This window comes from Argentina silus (assembly GCF_951799395.1).
Source record: "Argentina silus genome assembly, chromosome: X".
NCBI classification, from domain to species: Eukaryota; Metazoa; Chordata; class Actinopteri; order Argentiniformes; family Argentinidae; genus Argentina; species Argentina silus.
Genome location: NC_139653.1, coordinates 30,637,582 through 30,656,460, shown reverse-complemented (window position 1 = coordinate 30,656,460; position 18,879 = coordinate 30,637,582). Strand labels below are relative to the sequence as shown.

General features: G+C 39.8%; 1 protein-coding gene across 11 annotated transcripts in view; it reads right to left on the bottom strand.

Annotated features, from left to right (window-relative positions):
- Positions 1-343: 343 nt before the first annotated feature.
- arhgap42b (Rho GTPase activating protein 42b) overlaps positions 344-18,879 on the bottom strand; it is a 72,525-nt gene continuing 53,989 nt past the window's right edge. The window contains exons 5-26 of one of the 11 annotated variants that reach the window (XM_083695057.1): positions 15,557-15,658; positions 15,156-15,266; positions 12,989-13,093; positions 12,087-12,216; positions 11,655-11,830; positions 11,417-11,526; positions 10,774-10,830; positions 9,428-9,506; positions 9,045-9,084; positions 8,576-8,638; positions 8,201-8,275; positions 7,827-7,883; positions 7,542-7,626; positions 7,279-7,337; positions 6,860-6,965; positions 6,383-6,542; positions 6,024-6,174; positions 5,325-5,735; positions 4,416-4,572; positions 3,406-3,465; positions 3,091-3,170; positions 344-2,132 (exon numbers count right to left, since the gene is read on the bottom strand). In XM_083695057.1, coding sequence (XP_083551183.1) covers positions 2,044-2,132; positions 3,091-3,170; positions 3,406-3,465; positions 4,416-4,572; positions 5,325-5,735; positions 6,024-6,174; positions 6,383-6,542; positions 6,860-6,965; positions 7,279-7,337; positions 7,542-7,626; positions 7,827-7,883; positions 8,201-8,275; positions 8,576-8,638; positions 9,045-9,084; positions 9,428-9,506; positions 10,774-10,830; positions 11,417-11,526; positions 11,655-11,830; positions 12,087-12,216; positions 12,989-13,093; positions 15,156-15,266; positions 15,557-15,658 — 2,463 coding nt within the window. In that variant the 3' untranslated portion in view covers positions 344-2,043. The remainder of the gene's footprint in view (positions 2,133-3,090; positions 3,171-3,405; positions 3,466-4,415; positions 4,573-5,324; positions 5,736-6,023; positions 6,175-6,382; positions 6,543-6,859; positions 6,966-7,278; positions 7,338-7,541; positions 7,627-7,826; positions 7,884-8,200; positions 8,276-8,575; positions 8,639-9,044; positions 9,085-9,427; positions 9,507-10,773; positions 10,831-11,416; positions 11,527-11,654; positions 11,831-12,086; positions 12,217-12,988; positions 13,094-15,155; positions 15,267-15,556; positions 15,659-18,879) is intronic. The other 10 variants (XM_083695060.1, XM_083695064.1, XM_083695061.1 and 7 more) reach the window with 10 other exon arrangements.

Genomic DNA, 18,879 nt, shown 5'->3' with positions numbered 1-18,879 from the left:
ATTAGATGCTTATAAGGAAACATGTGTTCACTCAAAGAATAGAGAACAAATGTTTCATATTCTCAGAATGGATATCATTTCCTTGAAATGACCCTGTAGGTCCAAATGGTAGGGAGTATCATTCCAGAATCAGTATTCAAGGTCACATCACATTCTCATGGATTTATATGGGAAAGAACACCATGATCTTGGCAACTGCAAGGATTCCAAATACCATTCTTTTTCAGTTCCATAAAGTATTGTGTTTAAGCAATGTGTCTGTGTTTAATGGCTATTGTATTTTAAATTGTATTGAAATAAGCATCTTTTATACATGTTACACATTTATTAGCTTTGTCTTTTGGACATATTGTGAACATACAAAATTAAATCTCAAAACAATCATATATTATACATGTTTAGCTTTAGCTTTGTTGATATACAGTGCCTTCGGAAAGTATTCATACCCCTTCACTTTTTCCACATTTTGTTGTGTTAGAACTCAATTTAAAAATGATTAAATTAAAAGAGTTTGCCATCAATCCACACACAATACCCCAGAATGACAAAACGAAAACAGGTTTTTAGAAATGTCAGTACATTTATTAAAATTGAAACACAGAAGTACATAATGAAGTACACGTATTCAGACCCTTTGCTATGACACTCTTAAAATTAGCTAAAATGCAAAAATGTCATCAACAAATCACTCAGTAAGTTGAATTGAGTCCATCTTAATGCAAGGATAATAGTTAATGTAATTTTGGAATTAATATCTTGGATATGAGATCGATTATTTTCCATAAAGGGATTCTTTTTGGCCACTTGGTTATAGACCAATTTTGTAGAGTGACTGAGATGATTGTCCCATCGACTGTGCTTTTTCCTCTCCACCATTCAACTTGTAGATTTTTGTAAGTCTCCCCAGGCCTCATATTCCTGAGCAGTTTTGTTCCTCTCCATTTGCTCAGTTTGTAATGACAACCTGATCCACACAGTGTGTAATTGATTCCTATGCAAATCAGTCATTCTGTGGTATTGTGTATGGATTGATGGCAAATTCTTTTAATTTAATCAATTTTAAATTGAGTCTATAACACAACAAAATGTGGAAAAAGTGAAGGGGTCTGAATACTTTCCGAAGGCACTGTACACTCACTGGGCACTTTATTAGGAACATTCACTGGGCACTTTATTAGGAAAACATTCCCCACACCATTACACCACCTCCACCATGAGAAGGTGTACAGATGTTCCTAATAAAGTGCTCCGTGAGTGTAATTCCATGTTGACCTTGCTAGTGTACTAGAGAGTAATATATCTGGCATTACTTTTCACCACTTGTCACACAGCATGTAAGAAGATATCACAATACATAAATCATGGAAATTAAGTTGATGTGATAATTTATTTCAATGCAGTGTAGAAGTAAATACTTTGATAGTACCAATAAAGGAATAACTAATGGTCAGTCATTTACAGTACCATATGGCTAGCTAAATGTGAACTTGAGCAATTACAGTGTTTTATGTTGGAACAATGATCACAGGCTAGAGTGAAAGCTAAGGTGCGCAAATGTGCGGCAAACAACAAGCTACACAAATGAGTATATCCTGCAATAATACCATAATACTGATGAACCTAAACAAGTACAGTACCATAATATGTAAAAAAACAAAACAAACAAACAAACAGTAGTTCAGTCTATGGATGACATACATTTACCTTTGGGTGTTCAGTAATGGTATATCACATTATATTTTCATATTAATCATTTTGATGTTCTGCATGTCCCGTGGATCATATTTAACCTCTTTCATCTGTATAAAAATACATATACATAACCCTAACCCTTATCACATGCCTTGGTTCTTGATAAGAGCATACTTAAATCATTAGGAAAACATACAAGTGCACTACTGCACTGTTGTACTTTTACTTCCACTGCATATCACTTATGCACAACTTCACACAGTATGTTTCTGATGGCTTTACAACAATCAATCAAATTACAGATTATTGTTAGCATGGATACCATGAAATCAAGTTTTTTTTATCAGTTTGCTAGAGGCAGACCACATAATTCTCTGGGATTAAGCCTGTTTTCCCCTCATACGTTGCCTGGAGCCAGCCTGGTTCAACAGAGGGATAGACTGAGGGTAGAAAAACAGAAAAACATCAGTCAAAGAGAGAAGCGAGGCAAACGTCTCAAATTACTGTTCTAATGGTTTACATTGTCTTTCTTGATCTCAAGAAAACCTGAGCTTGACTGTAAGCACCGAACTGGTCAGGTTGCTCATTATCCACCAGTTTTTTTATCAGTATGAAGTCACAACATTTCCCTTATGTTGGCTAGAATAATTACCATTAATGACAGATCAAGCGAGACTCCAGGTCAGAGTGTTCTTTTTAATTACACCCCCCATTGAGCAATTCAAGGGACCTCAAAGCAACTCTCACACATAGATATTAAACAGAAAAAAACATGACTCAGGTTGTTTATATTGTATGTGAAATATGCTGGACTGATAAAAAACAACAAAGATGTGAGAGTAGAAACGATAAACAAACAAAAATTGCTAAGCAATTATGTGATGAATGTAATAAAAAAACGAACAGCACTATCAATACACAGCCTAATAAAAACTGTTCTTCATGCAATATAAATTGTGCAGAGGGATTGTTGACATTCGTTGTGATGATTGCTGGCTCTGCTGGCTCTGTTAGCAGAAGGGAGCTGGTGCCTTCCATCACTAGGTTACAGTGACCTGTAAGACTGTCCTGGTGATGTGCCAAACTCATTTCTTAATGGAAAATACAAGAGGTAATAAAATCCAGGCTGGATTCTAGAAAAGTATATGAGAGTGTCAAACTAAAAACACTGTTATTATGCTTCCACTGTACACATAGCACAGGGGATTTGCCAAGTCATTGCTGTGTGCTGCCAATCTGAGATGGCCATTCTGAATACACACAGCTTTGAATAATATCAGCCTACAGATTAAGGCATTTCATAGCATTATGTGAAAATCTATATACGGGTAAAAATACTTTAATAGCCCTTGTACTGAAGCTTAAGGTATTTAATTTGCTGTCTATTGGTTTACTCACCATTTGAGAATATAGCCCCCTGGGGAAAGCTGAGCTCATGACTGTGCTCTGCTTCACAGGAGTAAATTGCTTTGGCATCTCTATATGATCAAAAAGAAAAACACATATAATGACAGTCAGCAGATATAAGTCTATAAATCACAACATTGAAAAATGTTTAGAATATGTGCTAGAATTATATATATATAATACCCTAACCCTAAATACCCTAACCCTATGTACATATACAGTATATAATACACTTTGCTAAATAATAATTGCCAGCGAGACCAAACATTATAATGAAACAATTGGAAAAATATTTTAATATTCTACCTTCCAATAGGAGCTGACTGGGATGGTGAGTTTTCGAAAAGCAATGCTCTTGCAGCAACCCTGAAACACAAAAATGAGCAGTTTATTTAGTTTGAGCTCTTATTGTACTAACGGCAGCTTGTAACACATACATACAGAATAGAGAACTTCCACCAACATCCAACAAACAATGAGATCAATCTTAATAAATGACTTCAACATTTATCTATTCAGGTGCATGATTCTCTATAAACCGTACACACCAACAGATAATGTTTTATATGCAAAGGGACTTTTCTCACAAAATGACCGAAATGGAGTAAGTGCACTTTTACTCCTAGCCCCAAGCACACCTCATTGTTTGGAGTGAAGTGAAAGGCTCAAGAACACAATCTGGGAGGCTTCCTTCCTGGAGGCAGACCAACCCTCACCAAGGTGCACAATCAGTTTCAACTAAATAACAAGCCTGCTATTGACCCTGCACATGGAAGGACATTACCCAGCAGGACAACAGGAGGGAGAGAGAGGTACTGTAGGTAGGTGGGTGGGTTCTATACAGAGGGAGTACTTGAGAAGCCATGTGATTGGCTCCTCTAACCATGACAAGTCAAACAATCTATTTGTCCCAGGAGAGAGAGAGAGAGAGAGAGCAGAACGCTGCTGGGTCACATCAACCCTACAGCAGTCAGAATGTAATTAAAGCTGGCTCTCCAACCAATGGGAAAGCCATAAATCTCAGCACACATACACAGCTGATTTCAGAGACTTTACTATTCTCAATTCTTTGCTGAGAGAAAAACAACTGTGTTCTTAGGCTATTCCATTTTACCCTGCAATGTGTTTTCAACTCTCATTGACCCACATTTGTATGTAATAGCAGACATATACATAATTACCATGGCTCTTAACGATCAAATAAAACCTGAGGGGGTTAAAAAGATCTCATAGGTGCATGAAGTCCACAATGTGCTGATTGTGAAGCACTTTTAATTGTAATGTATTAATGCACTAAGCTGTTATGAATGTATTACACTGATCCAGGTCTCTGATAGCCATTGCTCGATGAGTTGTCCATTTTGCGCCGGGTCACTAATTTGGGTGGGAGTTCTGGGTGGTCTGGAGGCTTTGAACTCTCCTTCAGCTCCAACGTTGACAGACTCATGACAGAACCACTGCAGCCTCTCCTGCCTTGAGGAAGACAAGCATGTAACTATTTACTAGTGAAAGATACATTCATGACAATGACTTCTCACAGAAAACACAGGTCATCACCATTTTGTAGAGGACTACAATAATATGCAATCCCAGTCTCTCTTGCAGAGAAGTTGCAAAAAGTTGCAATACAAAGCCCACATTTACAAACCCTAAAGGTAAAGAAAAAGTCATGCTAATAGGCTAATATTAATACAGCAATATCAAAGGACTACCTTGGATTTGTCTGTATTAATTACTGCTGTAAAACAATTGGAAAAATATTGAAAGAAAATGTTAAACTAAACATACAAACATATTTATCTACACATGACATGTTCACTGTACTATAGCAATATAATGGCCTTGAAAAATCTGCAGGGATTGTGGAGCGATAGTGTTTAAAAATAATAGCTCTCCACCAATGTTTCGATTGGCTATGGTATCAGCATATTATTTTCTCCTGGCCGTTTCTATGGGCACTCTGTTGTCAAATTGTAGCTTGCTACGCAAAGTAGGCAAATCAAAACTATCTGTAGCAAATATTCATTATTACCTGTTCACTTGACATGTCGGGATCTTATCTCATTGGTCTGGATAGATGATTTTGTGATGGAAGCTAGATAGTACTAATGGCTAGTGTAAACATCAGCTCATTGTAATTGCAATTTCGACAGGGGAGCCAGATTTAATGTGTAGATCCTTTAAGCATTGCATGGCTGTTTCATTGGACTTATCAGGGATCCTACCTTCAGAGATGTGCAGTGATCTCAGAGAGGGGCCGGCTGAACGGTTCAGTTGTGCTGACCTGAGGTCAGTCTGGCAGTGTGGGGCCTTCTTGGGGGCGAGCAAGGGGGAGGGCCTGGCTGTGATGCTGGCTGAGGACAGGCTGAGGGCATCCTCTGACTCCCCATCTGTGCGCCCTGCATCCTCTTTGGAGCTGGACTCGGGGCTGCTGATGAAGAGGGGGCCCTTGGGTCCATTGGAGGAGAGCTGGGAGGGGGTCTGGTGGAAGCCTGTGGTGGGCTTGTCTTTGGCCTGGGATGAGGAACCAGTCTTGGAAGAGCTGTTCTGCTCCGAGGAGTGGGATGACAGAGATTCCATGCTTCCCATCGGAGTGCTGCCTGGACTGCTGCTGAAGGTGTCGCCTATACAAGGACCAGAGACCAGACAGACAAGACCGTCATTAAAACCTGCTGGCTGAGAGACTAGAGGCCTTAAGGAACTATCAGTGATCAATGAGTTTTCCAAAATGTTGCCACCAAATCATTTTGAACTGGTAATGACAGTCATATTCTGTATCGTTTAAGCTAAAATGAATATCACTAAAATATCCCTTACAGGCCTAAACTCTAGAGAGGTTTATAAAGATCCTGTTATGGACATGGTGAATTTGGGCTAGCAGTAACATGTTAGCCTGTGGTGATAGTTGCTGCTTAGGGACTCACTGTCTGCATCTGCCAGGCACAGTGTTGGGGTGTAGATGCTTCGGGGCTTCCTGGGGCCAGTGGAAAGACAGATGGCCCTGCTCCTGCGTGAGCCAGGCCGAGACTGGGGCTGGGGCAGAGGCACATTGGGGTCGGGAGCCTGATGGAATATCTAGGGGGTCAGATCCAAAATTGTTTTTACTCACCAAGTTTTACAATGATCCATAACACAACAAAACATAACATAAAATAACATGGGTACACAATAAAGCATAACATTGCATAGAATAGTATGCCATGGCATACAATAATATAACATAACATAACATAAAATAATTACATGATAACAACAAGTAGTCATTGAGCTATGATTAATTTGCCTTGTCAAAGTTCTCAATGAGTATTTCCACCACAATATTCTGGAACTTGATGTTCATCATGGCAGCCACAGTCTCTTCCTGGGAGCGCATCAGGGTTGGCCCAAAGATGACCCCCAGGTTGGACACAGTCATCAGGTTAAACTGGCTGTGGGTGGAAACACTGTGGAGCAGGAAAAGACCAGATCACTAAGACAGAGTGCTGTCATTGTGCTGTTTCATCCTAAAACTACAATTGTATGAGGTTAGGGTTGATCATTGCAGTCAACCCTATATTTAACAACTATCAGTCTCAGGGAAGGCTACAGTCACCACGTGCTGAAACTTAATGTGCATTTCTAAACTCTTGTAGCAAGTGAAATACAGTCAACAATATATTGTCCTTTTAGATTACTTAAATGCTTTCATCACCATAGGCCTGCTCTTTTACTTTGATGTGGATTGCGGTGTAACTGATTCATAAGTGCAGTAGAGACATACGTGACAAGGTGTTTGATCAATAACTCCATCATCTCCTTGTTTCTCTCAGGGAGCTTGTGAACCAAAGCGTGGACGGCACGCACTCTGTAGTTTTGATCATCTGACTCTGGGGGAGAAGCGTAAAGAGCCCATACCAAACACATGGAAGTAAGCTGTCAGATGACTAAAAGTCAAGTCAGAAAGCAGAACAGCTTATGTCTTCACATGGTTGCTTTGATTACACTTCCATATTTCACTGTAAACATAAGGCATATTTTATGCAAGTAACAATTCAATTTCCACATTTTGTTTTACATTCATGTTAATTCCTCAGACTTTTGCAGACTAGCCTTCGTGAAAAATGTTTAAAAAGGATGTCCTTAGGAGACCTTACCCTAAGCAGACCTGACTTTTCCAAATGCAGTCTTTTCATAACTTACTGACAGCCATGATGAAATCTTTGTGGAGCTTGAATGTCATTAGAGGCTCAGAGAGACACCTGGTGGAATAAAATAGCAAATGGCATTTGTCATTTCTCACTTTGTGACAAGGTCTTTTAATTCAGTGGGACAAAGTGAACACCTTCCTTTGTGAGTGACAGCTAAGAATGCATGACTAATACCCCCAGGGCTTGAGAAAAGCCATTAAGGGTAATCATGATTCCTAACAGCCAGTTATGTCACAGCTGGTGGAGCGAGCTGACCTGAGGTAATTCTTCAGGCCACTGGTGATGGTCTTGTTGTCCCATGTGTCTGGGTCCAGGTCCATATCTACAGGGGCTTTGGTTGCTGTTGGATACACAATTTTCACAATTACAATTACACTTGGGAGAGTGCATAATGTACCTGAGAGACCTGACACAGTTTGGTGTATTGAGTATATAAATACACACATAGTCTTTATATACTTTGATTGTATATGATTGTATGTTTTAGTATAATTCCTTGTATATTTCTAACTTGTGTTTTGAGGGGAAGGAAGGGATTACTGTATGCTTCTGAGGTGAGCAATCGGCTGTGAGTAAGCCTCTCAGCAACACAGCTCCCTGGGGACAGGATTCATTGTATTCAGCTCAGCTGCTAGCAGTTCCTGTTCAACTCTATGCAGAGTGAGGGGCTCAACTGTGATGCAAAGACTCTAAAGAAGGAAATGCTATCCACATGTGAAACCAACTAGTTATATCAATGTTGTACCACAAGGAGAACCTACAGCGCTTTCTGTATTCTAAAATACAGAACAGACATCTTGATGCTTACGCCAGGAAAAAACAACGTTTGAGGCATAGGACAACTTGAAGCAGAGGATCTTTTCAATTTCATTCCTGTAGTACTTTGTCATAAAAATGATCCAGAGGTTACTTACAAAAGACTGTGGTCATCAGCTTCTGAACCTTGGAGTTGACCCCTCCTATTCTGTAGAGTCCCATTGTGGTTATCCCTGTGTGATTACACAAAGGCATAAAAGATCTACATACTACATACCTCTGCCTAACCGGAAAATTAAATGACAGTTTTGACTCTCTAAACAAAGGGTCTATGCTGAATGTGAAGTGGTTCCACCCTCCTTTGGTGTTTTATTGACATTTTATAGACATTAGGAATTATAGAGGGGGACAGACATAGAGGGTGACAGGACAGAAAGAAGGAGACCAGGATTTCTTACACAAGTAAACTCTAGTTTGACATGTTTTGACAGATGAAGCCTAGGAGAAATAAACGACTGCTAGAAGTGCCTTACCTTTTTTCTCCACCAAGTCAATGCATTTCCTCACAAAATTAAAGCCGGCCTCATTTAGAAATGCTGTAAAAACATAAGAATAGGGTTGACACATCAATTACTCTATTAAGAGAGTTAAACAAAAATAGTACATGGGAATACAGAGATATACGATTGTACTTTTTTAGTTGCATTATTTCAGTTCACTGTAATGATAAATGATTCAAATGCTGTTGGGTATCAGCATTTTTTTTTTTTTACATTTGTTTAGTTTACATATGTAGGTGTAGTTCAAGCTGTGTAAAAGAGAAGATGTATAAGAATGCTGACAACAAAACCAGAAAAAGGTTAGGATTGAAGATTATTGAGCAATTATTACAGCACAAAAAGAATAATTTACCTTTGTTACATTTAGTTAGTTAGCACTATCATCTTTGACATTATGTAAAGTCTTTATTTTAGTGGTCAAAAATGTTAATTAAATTCTTACTCTCTTCTTTCTTGCTCAGTATGGCTGGAAGGTTATAAATCTAAAGAAAGCCAACAACATAGATTAAAATCAGGAGGTCTTACAACAACAGAAAATTGTCTGGACATCCTGCAGTATAGTTATTGTTCAAGACTATCATATAAATGTGTTTATACAAATATCCTACTTTGACCAATGCTATTGAATGCTATTAAGGTTAAAATCTTACAGTGGAATCAGGCCTATAGCTTCATAAGGCGTAAAATAAACAGTTTATAACAGAGGAGGGCGCCAAAGACAACATATTTGGTTGTGGGACCGTGTCCCAGTCAAATCTTTAAAAAACTAGCCATACTTGAGCCAACAGATGATGAAAAGAAATATGAAGTGAGAGAGTTCCTCACCGGCTCTTTGCCATCCATGGCCTCTAGCCACAGTCTTCTGTTGGACTCTGACAGTGCCTGCAACGTGACAATGCCATGCCTGGACAGGGTACAGAGAAAACCAGGACACTTTCAGATCATAGCCATGGGTCCCTGAGCAGGCCAGGTTTAAACCTCTATAAAATCTCTATAAAATCACTACCATGCCTAAGATAGGAAATGCTTCACGTCACACTGTGTCCTATGTTGTCTTTGTGATAACACTCCAATCCAAATTAATTTGTGGTTCATTTAAGACTGGCTCATTTTTTCCTCCCAGCATGCATGTGCTTTTCTCCCCTGGAGGTTCTATAGTTTATCACCAGGTGTGCTGTGTGAGTTCATCTCTGTACACACAATTCTTCTCACGTATCGTCTCAGTCTAATTTTAACCATCGTGGCATTACATTAACTAGTGAGAGTGGAGACATACAGTTCCATTTAGTAGTAAGTATAGTTCAACATGTATTCATAAATTGATGCATTAACATTGATGCATTAGCCCCCGCCCAGTAGTGAAAGTTAGTACCAGCTGAGAGCCATGTAGAGACATGTAGCCATGTAGATATTACTTGTGTTGCTATTAAAAATGAGGTGTTGAAATGGGTGGCCTATTTCTCACTAGGCTGTGGGAACTACAAGTTCAATGTAATGAGGATAAATGGATGAGCTTGAAGCTGACTGGAGCTTGGCCCACATTGCCCTTGTGGTTTAGAACAAGCACCTTGTGGCATTTCTGGGGTGATAAATGAGTTATCCTGCAAGTAAACTGGAGTTATTGCCCATGCTCAGCAGCGCTCGCAGAGGTGGAGAATGCTGCTCCTGGCTGTACTGGGGTAAAATAATGCAGTGTGATATGCTACATCCTACATTCTCAGACACACCCAGCCATGAATGTGCTGATGGCATGGTCTCATGAATTACATGTCTTGATCAATTTAGCTTTTCTCTGCCAGGGCCATCTGATTTGAAAAATCTTCATATCAATCTATGCCCACTCCCTTGTCCTTTATGCCAGTAAAACATTAAACACATTTCAATAAGAAATATTCCTGATGCCTTAAGGTTTTCAGCAATATTGCAATTGGAGGCAAACTGGTGAATTATTCAAGACATTATTAGTATTATACACTAGACATTATTAGAATTATTCAAGTGACAATGACCATGTTTCATAATGCTTTCCCCTAATTGATGTTGTGGAGTGGAAGAAAAACAAAAGCGATTTTGCAAAGTTCATTTGAGGTTGAGAGATTCAAAGAATCAGTGAAAGAGATGATTAGCAGCACACATGCAACAGCTCTGAAATTGCAGGACTGGTCACATACCGGACTTTACAGAAAAATTGAAGTGGTCTGAAAAGAGTTCCATGATAGATGTCATTTCTACATTAACATGAACACAAAGAAAAGAAAAATTGGTACATATAGAAAATAAAACAAAAATCTATGTTAAAGATTTACTGTAGTGGACATACAGTAAACACAAGCTTGAATAAGAGGGACATGAAGAACATGCAGGACAGAGCTGAAAACAACACTGGCACTACACACTGATACCTAACTATGCACTAATACCGATGCTAAAAGCCAATCAAGCTTTTTTCAACAAAGATATTTTCTCTGCTAATCAAAGGGAAGTGCACTTTTTCTCACAGTAAATGTTGTCAATTCATCCCCCATAGCAATCAAGGTTAAGTGCCATGCACAAGTGTGTTCAATAGAACCAACACTCTTCTGATTAGTGCAATTTCACCTCACAAGTATAAGGTCTGTTTCTTTAATTATCTCACTTCAGTGGTGAGATCTATGTTCATAATCTCCCGATTTACATAAATTCAAGTGTCTATGTTTCTAATAAAACATAGCACTGTTGCTGTAATCCAGTTTCTGTTCCAATATCCAATATGTTTTCAGTCCAATAAGTGATGCGCAACGAATGGGTGCATAGATTATATGAATAATTATAGACCTCTCCACGACTTCGATATCAAAGCAGAAGCGTTTATCGATGGAGTCCGTCTTCCTCCGGATACAGGACTTCAGCTTGAACATCTCAGGGGGACTCATGACTAGACCATTCTACAATAGAACAGGGGATTTAGGGTTTAATCCTTGGTGACAAAGATAAGTGATAGCAATATGGAGTTCTACAAAAGGAAACAAAGTTAAATGTGACACTATTTTCTAGAAACCATACAACAAACAACCTGCTTGCCAGCTGACTTATTTTCAAAGTTGCTCATGGTGAAGGTCTTGCTGCCTTTCTCATAAGTGCAATAGTGGCGCGTCCAAGTGCATCCCAGAGGCCCTGAAACAGAGCAAGGAATAGCACTGCCATCTGAACCATGATTGCTTCCTGAAACACAAGGTTCTGGAATGACCTCTGAAATAAAATTCACAATTAAGTCAGATTTTGTTTTATCTTTGTAGATAAAGTTCCACTATTTTTGGTATTTCCTGCTCTGTTGGAGAAAACATCAAAGTGGACACATTAAGCAGGCTGAATGAGAAGAAGAAGATGTGATAAGAAGATGTGTATGAAAGAGGGAAACGGAAAGACATGTTTATGGTGGTGGGTATAAAATCAATGCACTTGTCTGTGTGGAGAGGCTGTGAGACTATAGTCTTGGGAGACTCACGCTTCTCTTGGACATAGAGGAAGCCCTCCATGGTCCACTGGCCTGGCGGCTTGTAGTCCTGATCTGCAGACCTGATTCTCTTCATCAGTTTCTCCACTTCCTGTTTTGTGCTCACAAAGTTGTTCCTTGTCTGCATAGTGCACACATAAACACAAGATAAGATTATAGCAAAACAGTTTAAACCCTGCGTATGACCATGGTGTGACGTGTAAAAAAAATCATCATCGGAAATGTTGCAGAGAGCTTACATCAGGCAGCAGATGATAACAATGCATCTTTGACAACTGTATGTCTGCAAAACCGTGTAAGACTCCTAGATCTCACAGTGAATTGTTACAAATACTTAGTAGTAACTACTAGCAGTAGTAGCCCATTGAGAAAAACTAGAAAAAAGCTAATATATCAAGCAAAAGCTCTGGCTTGAAATAGAATAGCACATGATGCTGTCAAATGAAGAGACCAGTGAAAGTCAATGCTCCAGGCATCTACATGTTTATCACCGAGCTGGTCAACATAACATTACTGACATACCCGAACCTCCTTCAGTCCCTATCACTTCCTCCTGTGTCTGCGGGCATAGGAGGGGGTAACTGAGTGGGCATACTTGGGGCAGTGGAGTTGAAATTTGGGTCACACAGAAATTGGGGCCTTGAGGCTACAAGTGGCAAGGTCACAGTAAGAGGAGGGCACAGCAGCAGCTGCAGTTTTACTGAAAGCTCACACAATCAAATGGCCTGCAGTCACTGTATTACACTCTGGAAATATTGATTTATTGTACAGTGGAGAATCTTATTTAATCGCCGGACTGTATGTGAAAACATGCTTGTTATGTTTGAACAAGATTCAAGAGAAGGCTGCTGTGGATGGTTGCTCCCTTGAGGTGTCAAGAGATGGGCTCTTACATTTTGCAGGTTGAACTGGAGCTGCTGCTTGTAGGGCTCAAACTCGTGTGCAAGCTCATAGCCTTCATGGTAGAATGTGAACAAACCCTGCAGGAAGGCCAGGAGCTGGGAAGGAACAATAACAGGAAGAATTCTTAAATAGTATAGATGTCAGATATGTTATTCTTGTGTTTATTTGAGTAGGGATAGATGCAATAACATTGACATGTTGAAATTTACAACAGTCCGATGCTTTGCACCATAACACATTAGCTTGCTTCCAAAAGGCACCTAAAGGACTCTCAGACCAGGAGAAACAAGATTCTCTGGTCTGATGAAACCAAGATTGAACTCTTTGGCCTGAATGCCAAGCGTCACATCTGGAGGAAACCAGGCAACGCTCATCACCTGGCCAATACCATCTCTACGGTGAAGCATGGTGGTGGCAGCATCATGCTGTGGGGATGTTTTTCAGCGGCAGGGACTGGGAGACTAGTCAGGAATGAGGGAAAGATGAATGGAACAAAGTACAGAGAGATCCTTCATGAAAACCTGCCCCAGAGCGCTCAGGACCTCAGACTGAGGCGAAGGTTCACCTTCCAACAGGACAACAACCCTAAGCACACAGCCAAGACAACACTGGAGTGGCTTCGGAACAAGTCTCTCAATGTTCTTGAGTGGCCCAGCCAGAGCCCGGACTTGAACCCAATCTAACGTCTCTGGAGAGACCTAAAAATAGCTGTGCACCAACGCTCCCCATCCAACCTGACAGAGCTTGAGAGGATCTGCAGAGAAGAATGGGAGAAACTCCCCAAATACAGGTATGCCAAGCTTGTAGCGTCAAACCCAAGAAGACTTGAGGCTGTAATCAAAGCCAAAAGTACTTCAACAAAGTACTGAGTAAAGGGTCTGAATACTTATGTAAATATAATATTTCAGTTTTTTATTTTTAATAAATTAGCAAACATTTACAAAAAGCTGTTTTTGCTTTGTCATTATGGGGTATTGTGTGTAGATTGCTGAGGAAAACAATTAATTGAATCTATTTTAAAATAAGGCTGTAACATAACAAAATGTGGAAAAAGTTAAGGGGTCTGAATACTTTCCAAATGCACTGTATATGTTTTCTTGTTTGACATGTAAGTATATACAGCTACATCTTACATCTTACAGTAGTAAACAAGCTTTTCATCTTTATATGATGTTCCAATATGAGAACTAAATTGGTTAGAATGGTATGGAATATCTCCACAGGGAAATAGGCTAGTAGATGCTGTAAAGGGCTCAAAAACCTATTGATGTCATACCCTGAATATAAGATGTTTGATCATTGATATGAAAATCAACACTTTTGGAACAGAACCCGTCTCCAGTCTAGAGACTTCTGTATAGTTCAGATTGTTTGTCGGCACTATTCTCACTCAGTCCAATCCTGAGACACAACTGCTGATTTGATATTGGAGATGAGGATAGGTATATCAAATGTTCAAGGATGTGTCACCTTATCTGTGCCCATATTCATCACAGGCAAGGTTGAGCGTTGTCATTTTCCCAGCACTACTTGGGGCCTGGAGATTTATATTTTTGGCCCAGGTTTGCTGCCAACGGACGTAAACAAATGGGACCCAGGGCTTTTAAAGACCCGCTTAGCTCTCATCTCACGTTCCCAGCCACTTAATACCTGAGAACTTAATGCTTCCTGTTAGCTTCTCCAATAAAGACGTTAGCATTGACTAACACCCTCCCCATAACTGTAAAGGGGGCTTTTATGTATTATTATTAAACCTTTATTTAGGCAGAGGGTCCTACTGAGACTGAGGTCTCTTTTTCAGAGGAGCCCTGCTTACAAACATAGACAATAAAATGTTAACCCTTAACCCTAAAAACATAGTACAGTTCATTAATAAATTCCATAAACAAATCAATTCCAACCACAACTTACACAACATAATGAATGAGGATGATGATTGATCCTTTATCAAGGTCTTAAATTGACACAGTGACACAGTGCACAGAAACTAAAAGCCGATTTACCTAGTTCAGACAGAACATGTGGAACTTTGGGGGGGGACCATATCAACTTACTGTAAGTGTTGCATGTGTTGCATGAACTATAACAACTAGCAAGTAGCCTGACTCCTAAGTGAATGATAATGCAAGAGAAAAGGTCTACTACAGTGTTACTTACCGGTTCAACAAATTCAAACTTCTTCTTTTCTTGCACCTCTTGGATTTTGAAAACATACTCAAGAGAGGCGTCATAAAAGACCTGTCTCTCTTTATCAATCTGTGTGTCTGCCTGGGAATGAACACACATCATGGGTTACACTCATGACAAAGGGGGACTTAAACTTGTGTATGCACTGTGGAGATGATTTAAGCCAGGGTTAATGACTACACCACTGCTTTTTCAGAGTTTGCCTGAGAAGGTAATAAGTAACCAATGGTGTATAATGTTAACCATGACATATATGAGTTGACCTTGGGGCTGCTAAAGAATTCTTTAGTCACAAAAAACATCATAGTTTTTAGATATGATGGGGCTCATAGTTTTGCAAACTTCTATTTTATCTTGTAATGGTTACTTACCTCTTGCAGGAATGCCTCTTTCTTTTTAGAGGACAAGTTGAGGTGCTTCTCTAGAATGGAGTAGTATTTTTCTGTTTCCTTGTCAAATTTCTTCTTCCCCTCCTAAAAAAAGTTAACGACACCAGGGCGGTTGTGTAAACTCTTCAGAGAATGTTGCTATAATTATTGACAAGATAAACATTGCTTACTGCATAATAGAGTAAGGGCAGTGTATTTAAACTACAAGGCCACTAGGTGGAAGTCTAACTTCATCTCACCATGACAATTTTCAATAGGTAATTTGTATTCTTTTTAAGACATTATTATGCATCATAAAAGTGGCATATAACCATAACATGTTCAGAAGACAATCTGAATATGGTCATTGGAGACCTCAATATATTATCACTATGTTTCCTGGGATGTTACCTTTGTGCACTTCCTGTACCATAGCCACAATAATCAAAGCAGATATTGCTGACGTTGTAATGACATTCTGAAGTATTTCTAGTATTTATGTATCTTGTATTTTGGCACAGACAACACGAGAGAGAGTGCTGTATCTAGTAACAATTCGTGCCTTCATGCTTCACCTGCTGTAAAATGTTGAATTCTATCACAAGTTCCAGGATTAAAAGTGTCCCTGCCAGTGCTGAGATGAGAGCAGGAAATCGACTTTTCATGCCAGCCTCCCATTTATTAACCACACAGACTTGGAGTTTGAACATTTCACCCAACAACAGATCCAATTCACAGGCCTTAATGATACTCTGTCCAAGCAGAAAGTATCCGTCTGGCTGAGGTCACCCAAGCTTGTCCTGTCTTAAAACACTGCATGTCTGGACTCCAAACCAGTCTTCACCCACTTAATGCCCTTCTCCACTCTACAAACACTTGCAAAGGGCCTGTCGAGAGACAGAATGTGAGGGTTATGCTGAGGAAACAGCCACTGTAACCAGACCCTAGCTGTTTGTTTTCATTCCCATGGCCCTTGCATTAACCCCAGGCCTTATCTACTGGCTACTGATATGACCTAGCACAGCATTACACTTTAACAATCCTATCACAGTTTAACTCATCAGACAAATTCACACACAGGACACTATAACCCACTACATCACTATTACAATTCTGACCAAAATAATTTCAAGTACTAGATTCTTATTTAAAATTTTCCTGGATGTTTGGGCCAATACGATCTTTTGAAGGGTAAAGTCTATTATGTATGTCCCACCTACTCAGAATAAGGAAAGGTAACCAGATGTACAATAAATAAATACACACAATAAATAAATAGATAAATAAATATGACATCATGTTGACAGGAAATACATTTCCCTTAAGGTTTGTGTAGTTTTTATTAGAGAACAAAATAAGCTGACAGTCTACCTTTGTGACTCCTGTTGACATGACATAATTTTGTGAGACTACACCGGGCTGAAGCCCAGAGGAAGCCACACACACACTGGGGATCACGTCAAATTAAGAGCTTTAGGTGCAGTCAAGCTCTGCAGACACGGCATTCCCAACAGAGCGTTCCAGAAAACAATTGTGTGGACTAACTCTAAACACAACCACAGACAGAGAGAGAAGATAATGACTCAGTGAGTCTGTAAGGCAGACAGCCTGATTTAGTCATTTTAACGCTCCTGCTTGGGTTTGGTCCAGACAGGACATGTATTTACTGGTTCTACCATGAAGAGAAGCTTTCAGGACTCCTGATGTTTATAGGTATATCCCTGCTGTGAGGGTTCTCTCCACCCTCAGGCTTTTATTGCAATCAGAATGCAATACAGCCATTTTAAAGAGCAGGCACCCTGGTGTAGAAGAGGGTGTTTCTGTCACGTTGGGAAAAGCTTTGAAGCCTGACGCAGGATGGCAGAGGACATAGACATCGACATAGACAGACAGACCCTGGAGCCTGTTAGGAATTCCAGACAGGACCTTATGTCAGAACCTCACAGCTCTCAGCCAGACAGGGATGGATAAAGCCAAACAGGGACTGTCAAGCTCCTCTCCAACACCCCATCGTGCGTAAAACAAACTGTGCAGGGGAGAATTCCTTATCTGTTAGTTATGTTTGCCTGTATGCTGATAAAGGCGGATCCTGATGCTTTCAATGTGTGTCTTGCGATTCCACTGTGATATAATCTCATCCCAACATGTCTTATACTGTTGTTAGTGCTCTTTGATGGTAGTTGTCGGGTGGGTGAGTTTGCTAATTAGCAACTTAGCCTTCCAGGGAGGAATAGGCTGATGGGAATAGCAGGCAGGTGTTCCCCTGGTCCTCAGGTGCACTCTGTCTGCCGTAGCATAGAGAGGTAACTGAATACAGTACCACACAGGAGGCATGATGAGGCATAGTAACTCATAGTAACTCAGGGCAGGCGTATTATACCGCCCCGTTTTGACACAGGCCCTAACGATCCTTAGGGCCATGATTACAATCCTGCCTCTCATTGCCATGGTGACAGTGGCAGGCAGAGGCAAGAATAAGGGGGGGGGGGCACACACACCAGTCCAACACATTGGAATCTCCAGACAGCCAGGGCTTCCTGACATCACAAGATAGCAAAGCGTCACACACAGAATATTTAACCGTGGACAGCTTTTAAATGGGGTCTGTGAGCAGAAACATGAAAGTGAGCACTCTGCAACCCATCTCTCTGAGCTCATTAGAACTTGGGCTAATTGGAGCAAGGGTCCAGAATGGCGATTAAATAGCAATAGCAGGGTTATTTTGATGCTCCACCACACACAAGCTGCTCTCAATTCCACTAAGAGGCAGAGGAAAATAAAAGCTTCAGTCAAGCTCAAATGTTTTACTAAAAAGGAAGGAGTCTTTTTTCTTCCCTAAACTCCTGTTTCCTTAGGAGGAATCATACTGCTTCTGAAAAGTTAAAGAACATGAAAACAAACAACAGAAATTGTACTGAAATGACGTTAATTGTATACAAGTCAAACTGTTACAAAACGTCTAAATTCTACACATTTCTCTATTTTCTACACCACTCTAGATGATGATTAATAATGTTTATATAAAATTGTGAACATTTTGTAATGGAAAATTATTGCACAGGATATATTAATGGCATAAGCTACTGTATACTAATGTTACCAAATGTGGCAGTTCATTTCACACAGATAGATACAGATACTGTTCTATCTCTATGGTTAATAATATACAGTACACTACTCATGTCTCATACTGAAGTCAGGAGATACTCTCAGAAGATTGCCTCAACAAAAGAGATGTTTCCCTCCTCAGTATCTGATCTGAGGCGTACTTTTAAGAATCTTATTCCTTGCCAAACTTGGAATAACTAACTATATACCATCAATCT